Source organism: Humulus lupulus, chromosome 5 (genome assembly GCF_963169125.1).
Source record: "Humulus lupulus chromosome 5, drHumLupu1.1, whole genome shotgun sequence".
Taxonomy (NCBI): Eukaryota; Viridiplantae; Streptophyta; class Magnoliopsida; order Rosales; family Cannabaceae; genus Humulus; species Humulus lupulus.
In genome coordinates this window covers 225,765,315-225,780,160 of record NC_084797.1, presented here as the reverse complement: position 1 = coordinate 225,780,160, position 14,846 = coordinate 225,765,315, and the positions used below count along the sequence as shown (strand labels likewise).

The 14,846-nt window shown below is 36.3% G+C and overlaps 1 protein-coding gene and 1 non-coding gene across 2 annotated transcripts; one reads left to right on the top strand and one right to left on the bottom strand.

Annotated features, from left to right (window-relative positions):
- Nucleotides 1-12,086: 12,086 nt before the first annotated feature.
- TRNAK-CUU (transfer RNA lysine (anticodon CUU)) lies at nt 12,087-12,159 on the top strand. Its single transcript has one exon. It is a non-coding gene; the product is annotated as a tRNA-Lys (tRNA).
- A 1,580-nt stretch (nt 12,160-13,739) lies between these two features.
- LOC133780011 (uncharacterized) lies at nt 13,740-14,435 on the bottom strand. Its single transcript, XM_062219898.1, has one exon. It carries the CDS (start codon nt 14,433-14,435, stop codon nt 13,740-13,742), a length of 696 nt encoding a protein of 231 aa, XP_062075882.1.
- Nucleotides 14,436-14,846: the final 411 nt, after the last annotated feature.

Below are 14,846 nucleotides of genomic sequence, written 5' to 3'. Positions count from 1 at the left end.
GGAGAAATTCTGGAGGTTTTGACTATTTTGTCCCCGAGGGTGTTTTCGAGACCCCGAGCGTTAGGATTTTTTTAGCACTAGTTAAGCTTGAAGTAACCTTTTAAGAAATAAAAAGAACATTCAATCAATTCTCTCTCTCAAAGTTCCATTTCCTTCTCCCGGTCGCATTTTTGAAGGAAACTTGAGTTCTAGGACTCGGATTCAAGCGAGGATCGAGGCATAGCGATCCTAGGAAAGATTTGAAGCTTATTAGCTGGAGGATTTAGTTGGAAAACAACTCAATCGGAGGTAATCCAAGTTTTAAGTTTTTAAAGTTTTTAAGCTTGAATTAGACTTTGTGTTTTGATGAGTTTTTGATTGAATTGAAGCTTGGATTTTATGGGTTTTGGAACATGGGGATGTTTGAGAACTTTGATTTTTTAGTTTGGAGATGTTTGGATAGGTTTTTGGAAGGTTTTAAAAGGTTAAAAATAGGGAAAAATGGCTGGTCCGAGGTTGGGTCACGGCCCTGTTCTTGGGCGCCGCGGCCCAGGCTCGAAGAAGCAGGTGGAGAGCTTTCAAAGGGCTGGGGGCCGCGGCGCTTGGTGCTGTTTATGGCCAAATTTATGTTTTTAATGGGGGAACTCAAACCTTATGCAACGCCCCAACTCCAGGGACCGCTACAGTGCACATTGCAAACAGTGCTAAACTCGCTAATCGAGTCGTTTGGCCATAAACGTGTAACTAAGTGTGATCAGCGGTTTAGGGATTAAAAATTTCAGTTAAGATGCAACGTTTCACTAGAGCGTTTAATATATACATTGGGATCCCAAAAATATAATCTCAGAGTCTATTACAGGAAAATATTTACAACAGGCCGTTCTAAGCAGCAAAACAGGGTTTAACCCTAGTTCCTCTTTCAAACCTCGCCCAAGTATTGGCAGGGCAGCTACATATGTACACGTCATCACCTAAGCTCTCCAACTCAATGATGGTCCAACTTTCTTTTGCCTTTACCTGCACCACAAAGCACCCGTGAGCCGAAGCCCAGCAAGAAAACTCATATGCTCATAAACAGTCATATCATGATACCAAATCATATCTGGCACGCCTAGCAAACATAGCTTTGTTCAGCATGCAAATGAGTTCAAACAAGGCTGGGGTATCCAGGATAAGAAATCCCGCCCTTCTGATTGGAGGACCCTCAAGTCACACCTAATCAGATGAGTGCCGCAACACTTGAGGTTCTGGTAAACCATGCTGAGTGACTGCCAAACAAGTCACTAGGGGCTCAGATAAGAAATCATGCCCTTCTGATTGGATGACTATCAAGTCAATCCTAATCAGATGAGTGTCTCAACACTTGAGGTTCTGGTAAACCATGATGAGTGACCAACAAGCAATTCACTAGGGCCTCAGTGCCCAAAGCCATGCATATGATGATCAAAATGATCATACAGAGCTCATAGCTCTGATCAGATGAGTGAATATCACTTTGAGGTCCTGTTAAACCATACTGAGTGACCGACAAACAAGTCACTAGGGGCCCAGTGCCCATAGCCGTGTAACGACACCGTTACCTAGGCTTTCCTACAATGGCTCTTATCAAATGAGTGACTGACAAGCATGTCACTGAGGGCCGGTGCCCATAGCCATGTGACTTAACAGTCACGGGGCTCGCTAGCCTTGGCTCTAAATGACTAGCCTTTGGCTAGATAAGCGCTTGTTTATATTCATCGAACTTGGGGTCGGTCCTGCATTAATGCTCTTTGAGTCATTCAATGCAGAAGGTCGATTTGATCTAATCGACATGGCTTGTGTGGAATACGCTAAGGCCGTCCTGACTAGTGAGTCAGCCCAATGTGACCAGTGCCCAGTACCACTACCGAACTTGACTAGTGAGTCACAGCTTCACAGTTGATACTAACACCTTTGCCAATCTGGCTAATTAGTCAGTACCATGCACAAGTAAGCAATGCTATCAATGTGTATCATATGCCAATTATCCAAAAGTGGGGCATTCAGCATGCTTACCTAACAGTTGCCAGCATAATCATGATCGTGCACAAACACAGAGACTCAAGCTCTGACCAATCCCATATTCACCATTCATGGCATGCCCTAATCACATGTTTCTCGTACATCACATGCATCACATTTAACCAACCAGCATGCCTCAATAATAATAATCATATGCAACTGGGCAAAATTGCCAAGCATTCATTATGCTATCAATGTTTACATTTAAACATCCAACATGCATCAATTATAGCCATGCATGTCACACATGGGGTGCAGTTTTCTTACCTCAGATTCGAGCTAGAGTGATTTAAAGAACGACCCTTGAGAACGATCAACTTTAATCCTTTAGCGGTCACCTAGTCATAACCAAATATAGGATATCATCAATAAAAATGATCAACATAGGTTCCCAAACCAATATCTAGCCTCCAGGACATCAATCCACACTTAACCGAGTAGTAGGATCGACCCCGAGGCCTATGGGTAGCATCCCCAAGTCAAAAACCCATTTTTGGCCAAAAATGCCTCTATGGGCCGCGGCCCTCCCTAGCCATGCCGCGACTCACCTTCAGACAGAGGCAAATTCCTCCCCAGAAATACACACAGGTCGCGGCACACCATAGCCAGGCCGCGGCCCTTTACGAAAACCAGCAAACCACCAGCTTGTTTCCCCTACGTTTTTCCTCGAAACCAAATCCTCAAACCAGTCCCAAACCTCAACCTAACACCCAATTCAACCACTAAACATCATCTACAACTCACCCACATCAAAACCCAAGTTAAACATCAATCAAACTTCCATTAATTACAACTATTTACCAAGAAATCACAAGCTAAAAGTTTAAAGCCAAAACAGAGTATACCATGAAACTAATGGCTGGAACTTACCTCAAACTTGATTTTGAATCCCCCTCAATGGCTGAATCACGTCCCTAAGCTCCCACCTTTGATCTCCTAGCTTAACTCCTCAATTTGAGCTCAAAACTCCAAAGGGAAAAGGAGAGAAAATGATACACGGGAGAGGAAGAAGGAGATAAGGATGATGCTTTGTTTTTGGTTATGTTTTCCACAGCCAACTAACCCTCATATAAATCCAAGCTAAATGACCTAAATGCCCCTAGGTCACTTAAGGTTCCTAAAGCCACCCCAAGGGAAAAATTGTCATTTTCAACCTATACCGTTAATTATAATTAACGCTCTCCAATTCCCGCTAATCTCAAAATTATCAAACACCAATAAATCATAACCCATTATCCTTTTATTCTTGGTAATGTTCTAGTCATCAAAATGACCCCGAGACTCACCCCGAGCCTCAAACTTAAACCCGTTATGACTAGACCGAACACTTGCATTTCCATGATCGTCTCATGCCGAATGGCTCGAGCCAATCCACATATCATGTGGTATTATTTATAATTCACCCCCATGCATAAAAATACACAATCACGCCCTCAACGAGCCAAATTACCAAAATGCCCTTATAATTAAAATATAAACTCATATGCATGCATTCACCATCATATAGTAATATAATTCACATAAACATGCATATAATCATTAAATACCATAATAAATCAATTATGGCCCTCCCGGCCTCCTAATCAAGGTCCTAAACCTTATTAGGATATTTGGGGTATTACACCTTAGGCCTCGGGATCGTTCCTACTACCTGGTTTAGTGGAATTCGATGTCTCGGAGGCTAGGTTTTGGTTCCGGGATTGGTTTTAGAACTTGAACTCATTGGATCACCATTTGTGGTTATGACTAGGTTTTCACTAGAGGCTTGGAATCAGGATCGTGCTTGTGGCTTATTTATTGGTAACCTGTGCTTGTACCAAAGGTAAGAAAACTACACCCCATATGTGATATGCATGGTTATTCTTGATGCATGTTGGATGTTTAAATGTGAACATTGATAGCATATCAAATGCTTAGCAATCTTTCTCACTTGTGTATGATTATTATTGAGGCATGTCGGGTGATTAAATGTGATGCATATGATGCACGAAAAACATGTGTTTAGGGCATGCCATGAATGTTGAATATGAGACTGATCAGAGCTTGAGTCTCTGTGTTTGTGCATGATCATAATTGTGCTAGCACCTGTTAAGTAAGCATGCTGAATGCCCTACGTTTGGATATTTGACATATGATATATGCCTGGTAGCATTGCTTACTTATGCGTGGCACTGACTCATTAGTCAGAATTGGCAATGGTGTCAGTATCAACTGTGAAGCTGTGACTCATTAGTCAAGTTCAGCAGTGATACTGAGCACTGGTCACATGGTATTGACTCATAAGTCAAGAACGGACTTAGCGTATTTAATGCAAGCCGATAAAAGATTAGATCTAATCAACATCTGCATTGAATGTCTCAAATATGCATTAATGCCGGACTGACCTCACGTTCGATGAAAATTAAAAGTGCTTGTCTAGTCTAAGGGCTAGTTATTTAGAGCCAAAGCCAGAGCCAGAAAGGCTAAGGTGACCTACAAGTCACATGGCTAGAAGGGTATAGGATCTCCAGAGTGTGACTCATTAGTCACCTAGACAAAGATAGACTCAGTAGTCTCCTATACAGAGTGTGGCTCATTAGTCACCTATACAGAGTGAGACTCATTACAGAATGTGACTCATTAGTCACCTAGACAGAGATAGACTCATCAGTCTTCCATACAGAGTGTGACTCATTATTCAACTATACAGGGTATGACTCATTAGTCATCTATACAGAGTGTGACTCATTAGTCACCTATGCAGGGTGTGACTCATTAGTCACCCACTCCGAGATTGACTTACTAGTCATTTATTCAAGAAGTAGGTCTCCAGAGATTGACTCATTAGTCATCTATTCAGATGCAAGACCCCATAGTCATTTTTTTGCACCTGCTTGCATGCATGAGGAAGGCTATTATTGCTAGGCATGCACATCATGATGTGATGACATGTTATTACTGTTCACGAGCATATTGAGTTTTCTTGTTGGGCTTTGGCTCACGGGTGCTATGTGGTGCAGGTAAAAGCAAAAGAAAGCTGGACCATTGTAACGCCCCAACTCCTGGGACCGTTACGGTGTGCCTTGTAAATAGTGCTAAACTCGCTAATCGAGTCATTTGGCCAAAACGTGTAACTAAGTATGATTAGGGGTTTAGGGATTAAACATTTTGGTTAAGATGTAACGTTTCACTAGAACGTTTAATATATACATTGGGATTCCGAAAATATAATTTCAGAGTTTATTACAGAAAATATTTACAACAGACCGTTCTAAGCGGCAAAACAAGGTTCAACCCTAGTTCCACTTTAAACCTCGGCCGTGGCGGACGAGCAGCTGCATATGTACACATCATCACCTAAGCTCTCCAACACAAGGATGGTCCAGCTTCCTCTTGCCTTTACCTGCACCACGTAGCACCCGTGAGCCGAAGCCCAGCAAGAAAACACAATCCAACATGATATAATATCAACAGATAACATGACGTAATATCATCAGGTAACATGATATAATATCAACAGATAACATGGTATAATACCAACAGATAACATGATATAATATCAACAGATAACATGGTATAATACCAACAAATAACATGATATAATATCAACAACGATCATAATAACCATTCGAGACTATCAGTCCAAGCAAATAGGTGACAATAGCCAAAAGTCACAATAATGAGCATCGCTCCTTCTAGCCATGTGACGATAGGATCACCAGGGCTTAACTGATAAGTGATTCTTTCTTAAGTTTGATTAGGACAGGTGTAAGGTGATTAGTCACCAACATAACCTTCCTCACGACCCTAGAGTCGAAACTATGGACAACGTCCCCTAGCCATGTGACAAACGGTCACCGGGGTCATATACCTTGGCTATAGTCATCTGGTCGTAGACCAGGCAAGCGCTTATAAGTTCTTCGACTTTAGGGTCGGTCTAGCATTAATGCCATAGAGCCATTCAATGCGTGATTCTCGACTTTAGAGTCGGTCCTTGACTAGTCAGTGTCTTTCACTAGTGAGACATGCCACCATTCACATATCACATATTCCATATCCATAAACAAGGTATTTAGCATGCTTACTAAGCAGGTATTAGTACTATCAGGACCATGCACAACCACAGAGGCTCAAGCTCTGAACAATATCATACCCAGTATACAATGCATATCCTAATCACATATTTCTCATGCATCATATGCAATATATCCAGCAATCCAACATGCACCAATAACAGCCATGCATGTCACGTTTAATAGTCAACCAGCATGCATCAAGAATAGCCATGCATGTCATACCCATTAATCAACCAACATGCATCATAATAACCATGCATGTCATACATAATAATCAACCGACATGCATCATAATAACCATGCATGTCTCATATACACAGGGTGCAGTTTTCTTACCTCAAAGTCGAGCTAGAACGATTAAAAGAACGACCCTTGAGAACGATCAACTTTTAGTCCTTTAGCGGTCACCTAGTCATTACCAAATATAAGGTATCATCAATAAAAATGATCAACATAAGTTCCTAAATCAATATCTAGCCTCCGGGACATCAATCCCCACTTAACAGGGTACTAGGTACAACCCTGAGGCCTATGGCTTGAATCCCTAAGCTTAAAAACATGTTTTTGGTCAAAATGGCCTTAAGGGTCGCGGCCCTCCCCTGCTGCGCCGCGGTGCGCCCTCAAACAGAGAGGGCTCCCCTCTGCCAAACGCCAAGGGCCGCGGCGCCTAGCCCAGATCAGCAACATGCCCACGCACGAACCAGTTTGTCCCCTGTGCGATATCTTCTCAAACCAGTCCTTCAAACCTTCATAAAACCTCATCCTAACATACAATTAAACCCCTAGACAACACCCATAACCTCCCCTCATCAAAACCCAATCTTATAATTCATCAAAACCCCTTTGAATCTAAACTTCTAACAAGAATCAAAAGCTGAAAACCAAAGCTTGAAAACAGAGCACCACCTGAAGTAAGTGACTAGAACTCACCTTGGAACCTGTTTTGAGTCCCCTTTAATGGTTGTAATAAGTCCCCTAGCTGCCACCTTTGATTTCCTAGCTCAAAACCCCAAGATGGCCTCAAGAACACCAAAGAGAAGATGGTGAGGGATGGTGTACGGGTTGAAGAGGAGGAGAACTCTATTTTGCCCTGTTCTTTCTACAGCCCTCCTAAGTCATATATATCCTTAGGGTCAAAATACCATAATGCCCCTAAGCCAAATAAACCCCTTTAAAGGCTTCCAAGGGTAAAATCGTCATTTCCCGCCCATCTCGTTAATTATAATTAACGCTCTCCAGTTCCCGTTATTCTCAATATCCTCAAACCAATAATTTATATCCCGTTACCCTAAAATCCCCGGTAACGCTATAATCATTAATATTACCCTGAGACTCACCTCGAGCACCGAGCTTAAACCCGTTATGACTAGACCGAACACTTACACCCCATGATCGTCTCAAGTCGATAAGCTCGAACCAATCCACCTTATAATGTGGCTATATTAATTAATCACAATCATGCACCCAAAATATACAGTTACGCCCACAGTGGCCAAATTACCAAAGTACCCTCACAATAATAAATTCCCCCATATGCATGCATCCACCATCATATAATAATATAATTCACGTAATCATGCATATAATCATTAAATACTATAATAAATCAATTATGGCCCTCTCGGCCTCCTAATCAAGGTCATAAACCTCATTAGGAAATTTAGGGCATCACAACCATCCTTGAGTTAGAGAGCTTAGGTGACGACATGTACATATGCAGCTGCTCGACCGCCACAGCCGAGGGTTGAAAGAGGAACTAGGGTTAAACCCTGTTTTGCCGCTTAGATCAACTAGTTGTAAATATTTTCTTGTAATAGACCTTTAAATTATATTTTTGGGATCCCAATGTATACAGTAAACATTCTAATAAAACGTTATATCTTAACCAAGAATTTTAATCCCTAAATCGCTAATCATACTTAGTTACACGTTTATGGCCAAATGACTCGATTAGCGAGTTTATCAATGTTTATAATATGCACCGTAATGGTCCCTGAAGTTTAGGGCGTTACAACGACATTCCGTAGGAGCAAATCGTCGTCTTCCCTCTCTTCGAAAATGGAAATGCAAAACTAGTTCCTCGTTTTCGAAGCAAATGGTGGCTAGGTTTGGGGATTTATTTGGGTTTTGTTTTCGAAATGGGGTGTTTTCTGGGTTTGTTCTTCTTTAGTTATTCATGGAGTTTAGTCCGTTCATGAAGTTTTGTTTTGTTTTTTTTTTAATTTTCAGATTTTTTTTTATTTTGTTTTTAAATACAACGTTTTTTTTTTCTTTTCAAATTTTGGTTTTTAAAAAACTAAATGGTTAATTAATCTCTACTGTACACGTGAACAAAATAAGACGAAATTGGGCTTGGTACCAACGGATACCAACAAAAGTGTACAATAGGTACTATTCCCACACACACAAAAATTAGGTATCAAATCACTAGTTTCTTAAAACATTAGGTATTTTTGCTACTATTTCCCCTTCATGTAATTTCCACTTTTATTTACATATGCCCATTTGAATTTCATTGGGCCTTCCTTCTATGTGGCCCATTGGGCAAACTTTTTTTATTTTTGAAATATGTTATTTAGTAGGCATGTTCATTTTTATAACATTAGCATACTTAAAATAGGGTTTATTTACAAAGATAACTATTCTAAAAGTAATACTCAAAAATCAATCAAATAAATATATTTACAACTATAACATATTCAAAATATAAAGGGTAGGTACTCAATTGGTACCCTGTATGTTGGCCAAGTACAACTTTTATACTCTCTATTATGAATAATTATCATCGAGTACCCCGTAATTGTAAAATCAATCAAAAATAATGCCCTCTTCATGAATTTTGACATCATTTTTTTCATAATACCTTAACTTCCCTAAGCTATAAATCATTTACTAATTTAAATAAAGAGAATATGCTCATTTGATACCCTATATTTTTACTGAGTACAACTTTGGTTCCTTTTATTACGAATAATTATCATCTGGTACCTTGTAATTGTAAAATCAGTAAAAAATTGTATCCTAGACACAAATTTAATAAACATTGTTTTTATAATACACAAATTACTATCAATTATAAATAATTAAATCATTAAAATATTGTATTAAAATATTTTAATAAAAATAAAAACATAACTTGATAACTAAATAAAAATAAAAACAACTTAAAATTTAATTAAATAATTGTATTTATAATTAAAACGACAACCATTCTATTTCAATCGATTGTTTTTCAATGCCTCAAACCGAGGAAAAAAGAGCAAAAGTTTTTGTGAAATCTTACCATAAATTTGAATTTGTTATTCCACTTGCTGGTTGTTCTTCACAATTCAAACTAAATGAAAAAAAAAAATCCAGACTGATACAAAAATAAAAAAAATCAAAATCTACATCAATGTTAGATCATGTTCTCTTCCTTATTTCCTTCTGTCACTGAATTTCTTTCAGTTTAACAAATTCAAATATTTTTCTTACTCATATTTTTCATATTCTCAAACAATGAATGAAAATTATATATAGAACTCAAATCAATAAATCAAAATGCATAATATCCATAGTCAAATTTTAAATACAAAATCATACATAACCTAAACTATCAGACCTGAAAGTACCCGAAATATTTATGGCTAAACTTCTACCGAGCTTGACTTTGTGGACTCAATGAGTTTTAAAAGATGTTCTTGATTTTTTCTTAGGCTTGAAGCAACATTTCTTTATTTTTTTTTCCATTTTTCATACCATTTTTTTATTGATTTTACAATTACAGGGTACCAGAAGATAATTATTTGTAATTGATGGTACTAAAGTTGTACTAGGTCAAAACATAGGGACCAAATAGGCATATTCCTATTTAAAAAAATTAATTAATTTATGTTAAGCAAGGGAAAATTTTTCATTTAAAAAAATTATTGACCAAATTTGTGTCTAGGGTGCCATGTTTTTACTAATTTTATAATTACAGGGTACCGGATGATAATTATTCGTAATAGAGGGTACCAAAGCCCAAAGTTGTACTTGGTTAAAACACATGGTATCAAATGCGCATATTCCCATTTATAAATAATTTACTTATTATAAACCAATTTTTGAGGGAAAAAAACTTAACCTTTTGAATTAGGTATGTCTTCCCTTAAAACATCTCACAAAATGGAGGACTGAATCCTACAAAAGATGAGACTTGTGAGCTTAGTGCGGGAAATGAGGAAGCAAGATCGCAACTCGATTTTTTTTTCTTTTCCATACCTTTGTGTTTTTCAAAAACTACTTTATATCTGTTATAATTTATTTAAGATACCAATTGGTTACCTTTTAGTGCCTTACTTCATTTTTTAAGTTATATTATGGTATCTTATTATTTAGGATATCTTTTGGTTGTCATCAAGCCTATTTTAGAAACTTATGAGTTAACTCATTGAATTATTGTACATTTTTTTTAAGCAATTAAAAAAGTAACTTTTAAATCGTATCAAATATATACATATTGGTGACTCATTGAAGTTAATTTTGGTTAACCAATAGTAAAAAGTTACTTTGGTTACTTTGAAGTCATATCATAACACAAAACCGGTTCATTTAAATTATATTCTCTGGTGACAACAAGTAGAAATTTATGCTTTTCCATATACTAAAATGACTCCCTTGAAAAGTTGGTCACGATAGTACCACTCTCGAGCCCAAATAGCGAAGGTGTCATCGAAAAATGCTTAAAAAGTCGTAGATATACTCATGAAATTGGCAAGAGAAACGAAGGCCACATATGAGGAATGGGTGACTAGGTTTTGTTCCTCTCAAAATGCTTGTTCCAATGGTACCAACCCCAGCCTTGGAATGCCCAAAGTTGGTCGAAAAAATGCAGCCAAACTTCACATGGTGGGCTACCTTTGACTGGCCCGTGCAACGACTTTTGGTTGCAAGATTTCAACAACAAGCTTGTCGGCAACTCCTCCCATTCCCTTTTGTCCAACACATGTGGTGGCCAACAACACAACAGTCGATGCAAGGTTTGACACTTTGAACGTAAAGAGACAAGGAAATAGAGTATGTGTGTTAATGTGGATGCCAAGTATAATAAGTTTATATTATATATTTTTGTAAATAAAAATTGTCCCGTTATTTTTGTAAATTAAATTGATACATTATTTTGTACATATCTATATTTTTAGACAAATGCATATTTTATTATTTTTCTTTACAATGTATATCAAAGAATAAATATTATGTCGAAAAAATTATTTAAAAATTTCATATATATCATTTAGATAAAATGTTGTATAATTATTTGAAGGAATTATATCATTTTGGACTTTGTGGTTTATCATATTACTTGTTTGGACCATGTGTTTTAATCAATTACTTTTTGGATCTTGTGTTTTATAAAATTGTCCAAATAGACTCCTAAATCCGATTTTGATCAATTTTTTTTTAAACAAAAATCACAAATAATTTACCAAACTAACAACTCAGAATAAAAATACAATTATTCTGCTTAACAATTATGTTGTTATATTAAATTTTTTGTTAATCAAAATTGAGTTTAGTGGTTTATTTGAACAATTTTACAAAATATATGGTTCAAAAAATAATTTATTAAAACACAGGGTCCAAACAGTTAATGAGACAAAATATAGGTTCTAAAATAGTATAAACTCTTATATGAAATAAGTATACCAAATTTGAGTAACAATTTCGTGTTTAGAAAACAAAGTGTAATTTTCACATATATCATATTGAGATGAAAAATATGTAACAAATATAAGAAATCAAAATAAAGAGATAACAAAAAAGTTATATTTCCAACAAAGAATCAAGACAAATCATATTCTAGTAAAAATGGCAAAAAAAAAAAAAAACTATTTATGCATATTAAAACTTCCTTATATCTAAAAAAATTTATTAAATTTAAAAATACAAAATGAGGCATTTCTTTCACTTTTTCAAGGTGAGGAAAAATAAGATGTTTGTTGGGCCTTTTTGTTTTGTCCAATAACTATTAATCTAAACCTTGGGCTAGAAGCCCGTCTAGCTCAGTTGGTAGAGCGCAAGGCTCTTAACCTTGTGGTCGTGGGTTCGAGCCCCACGGTGGGCGCTTTAGTCTCTCTTTTATTTTTGTTCTTTGAAATTATTTCCACTAAGCTCAAATATGCTGATTTCTTGAATCAAATTGTTACAGAAGTAATATAAACTAAAAATGATTATAAAAGGTCAAATAAAATGGTCCACAATATTTACTACAAAGAATAAAATAAAAATGGTACAAAATGTAACAATAACGAGCCACAAAATAATATAATTTATGACCCTTTTAGAAGAGTACTGCATTTTATTTTATAGTTTTGCAATTAGGTAAGATAAAAAATATAACAGTCAAAATATATCACATTTAATATATTTTTACCGATAGGATGTAATAATAGTTATTAAAGCTACTCCTGATATTTTAAGTGAATCTGGTAAAATTAGTAAGTAGCAGTAGATCCTTTTACCTTCTTAAAAACAAACACATACTATTCAGATTAGTCATCTACCACAATATTGGATTTTACAAAATTAGGTTGGAAGTTTGGTTTTTGATACTTCACTTGACCAGTGTCTTTGTTTTATAAGTATACTTTAATAAATGCTCCAATTCAATAAATATGCCTCCTCATATATATATATATATATATATATTACTTGCTAAATGATTATTTTAATGTTAATGTTAACTATTTGTTTTAAGCTAATATTTCTAAAAATAAATATTAATTTTTTTAAATTTTTGAAAAGATTACTTAATGACATAACATTCACATATTTATTAATTAAAAAAAAAGTTTAAAATCGTATTTAATATTTAATCTCTATTTTTTTTTCAATCTTGATTCAAATTATTTTGGAATTAATAGAAATAATTAATGCGGCCATTATTTTTTCAATTAATGTTTATTGCCTAATTAATCTAAAAAATTTAAAATTATTAATTTTTATACTTTATTTTTATCATTATTATAATAATTCATCATCAAAAACTTATTTAGTAATTTATGGTAATCATTCATGGATAATAACCATTGAGAATAAGTAATTTTCCACACATACATATATGACTTTTTTTAGGTTGATTTACAAAAATATGTAATTTCATTTTTTCTCTTTTTTATGGCGTTTTTAATTTAAAAGAGTACTGCATTTTATTTTATAGTTTTACAATTAGGTAAGATAAATATAACAGTCAAATTATCACATTTAATATAATTTACTCCTGATTTTTTAAGTGAATCTGGTAAAATTAGTAAGTAGCAGTAGATCCTTACCTTCTTAAAAACAAACGCATACTATTCAAATTAGTCATCTACCACAATATTGGATTTAAAAAAATTAGGTTGGAAGTTTGTTTTTTGATACTTCACCTGACCAGTGTCTCTGTTTTATTAGTATACTTCAATAAATGCTCCAATTCAATAAATATGACACATATATTAATATATATATATATATGACATTTTTAATAGTTAATACGCATACTCATAATAATTACTTTAATGTTTTTTTTTTTGAAAGAAATGATTTCTTATTATCAAGGCAACTGCCAAGAAGGAAGAGCACCAGCTCAAGTACAATACGGAACTCCAGGCCACCAAATCATAGCATCATCTAAAGTTAGAGCAAGTTTTGCCAAACTATGAGCTAATTAATTGGCACTCCAGAAAAGCTAATAACATCGATGCTATTACAAAGAGAAAGACAATCCAAAATAACAGTACCAAACTCTGCAACCAAAGGTGTTTTACTTGAGAGAGCTTGACAAACTCGCTTGCAGTCCGTTTCAACCTCCACATGATGGTAACCCAGCCGATAACAAAGAAGTAGCCCCTGTAGGATTGCCATTGCTTCAGCAACAGGGGCAGCCATCGAGGAAGAGAAAGGAACAGCAGTAGACGCAAGGGAAAAATCACTAGAGTCATGGACAACAGCACCACACCCGATTTTCATACCCACCACGTCAAGGCTGGCATCGCAGTTAAGTTTGACTTTGCCCATCGCTGGAGACCGCCAAGGAATAGTCACCGGGATCGAATTTGGCCCCCTGCCCAACTTAACGACATGCACAGGCAGCCCATTAGCTTCAAAGTACCGCTGGTAAAAATCAAGGGACCAACCCAGGATGCCTTCATCATTGAGAACCCGATTGTCATGGATAATCTTATTTCTTCGATACCAAATCCTCCAAAGTAAGACTAGGAACTTCTCCATGTCACGTTTATTCAACAACAAAACACAATGACGAAGGAAAACATAGAAGTCTCCATCTGGAGGAAAGTCCAAAGTTACATCAAAAGGAAAGTTTCCAGTGATAGATTTTTCAGATTGCGACAGCCCCATAGTGCATGGAACGTAGTTTCGGGGCCTTCATTACAAACCGGGCAGCAAGGAGAGGTAGGGACGCCATGTTTATTCAGATTGGTCATGGTAGGGATCCAATGCAAACTCGCCCTCCAAACAAAATGTTTCACTTTCGGAGGAAGCGTCAAGGCCCATAAGTCTTTCCACCAAGATGATTGGTCTTCGGACCCCGAAACCTGCCCACGACCCAAGCAACGAATAGCATGCCAGTACCCACTTTTGACAGTATATTCACCAGACAAATTATAATGCCAAATAAAATGGTCCTGGCGCGGTAGCAAAGGCAACGAAATTGAGAGAATCTCACGAGCCTCCCCTTCATCAAAGAGATTACAAATAAGGTTCTTATTCCAAATACCACCATTCATAATAAGGTCCTGAACCGAATTG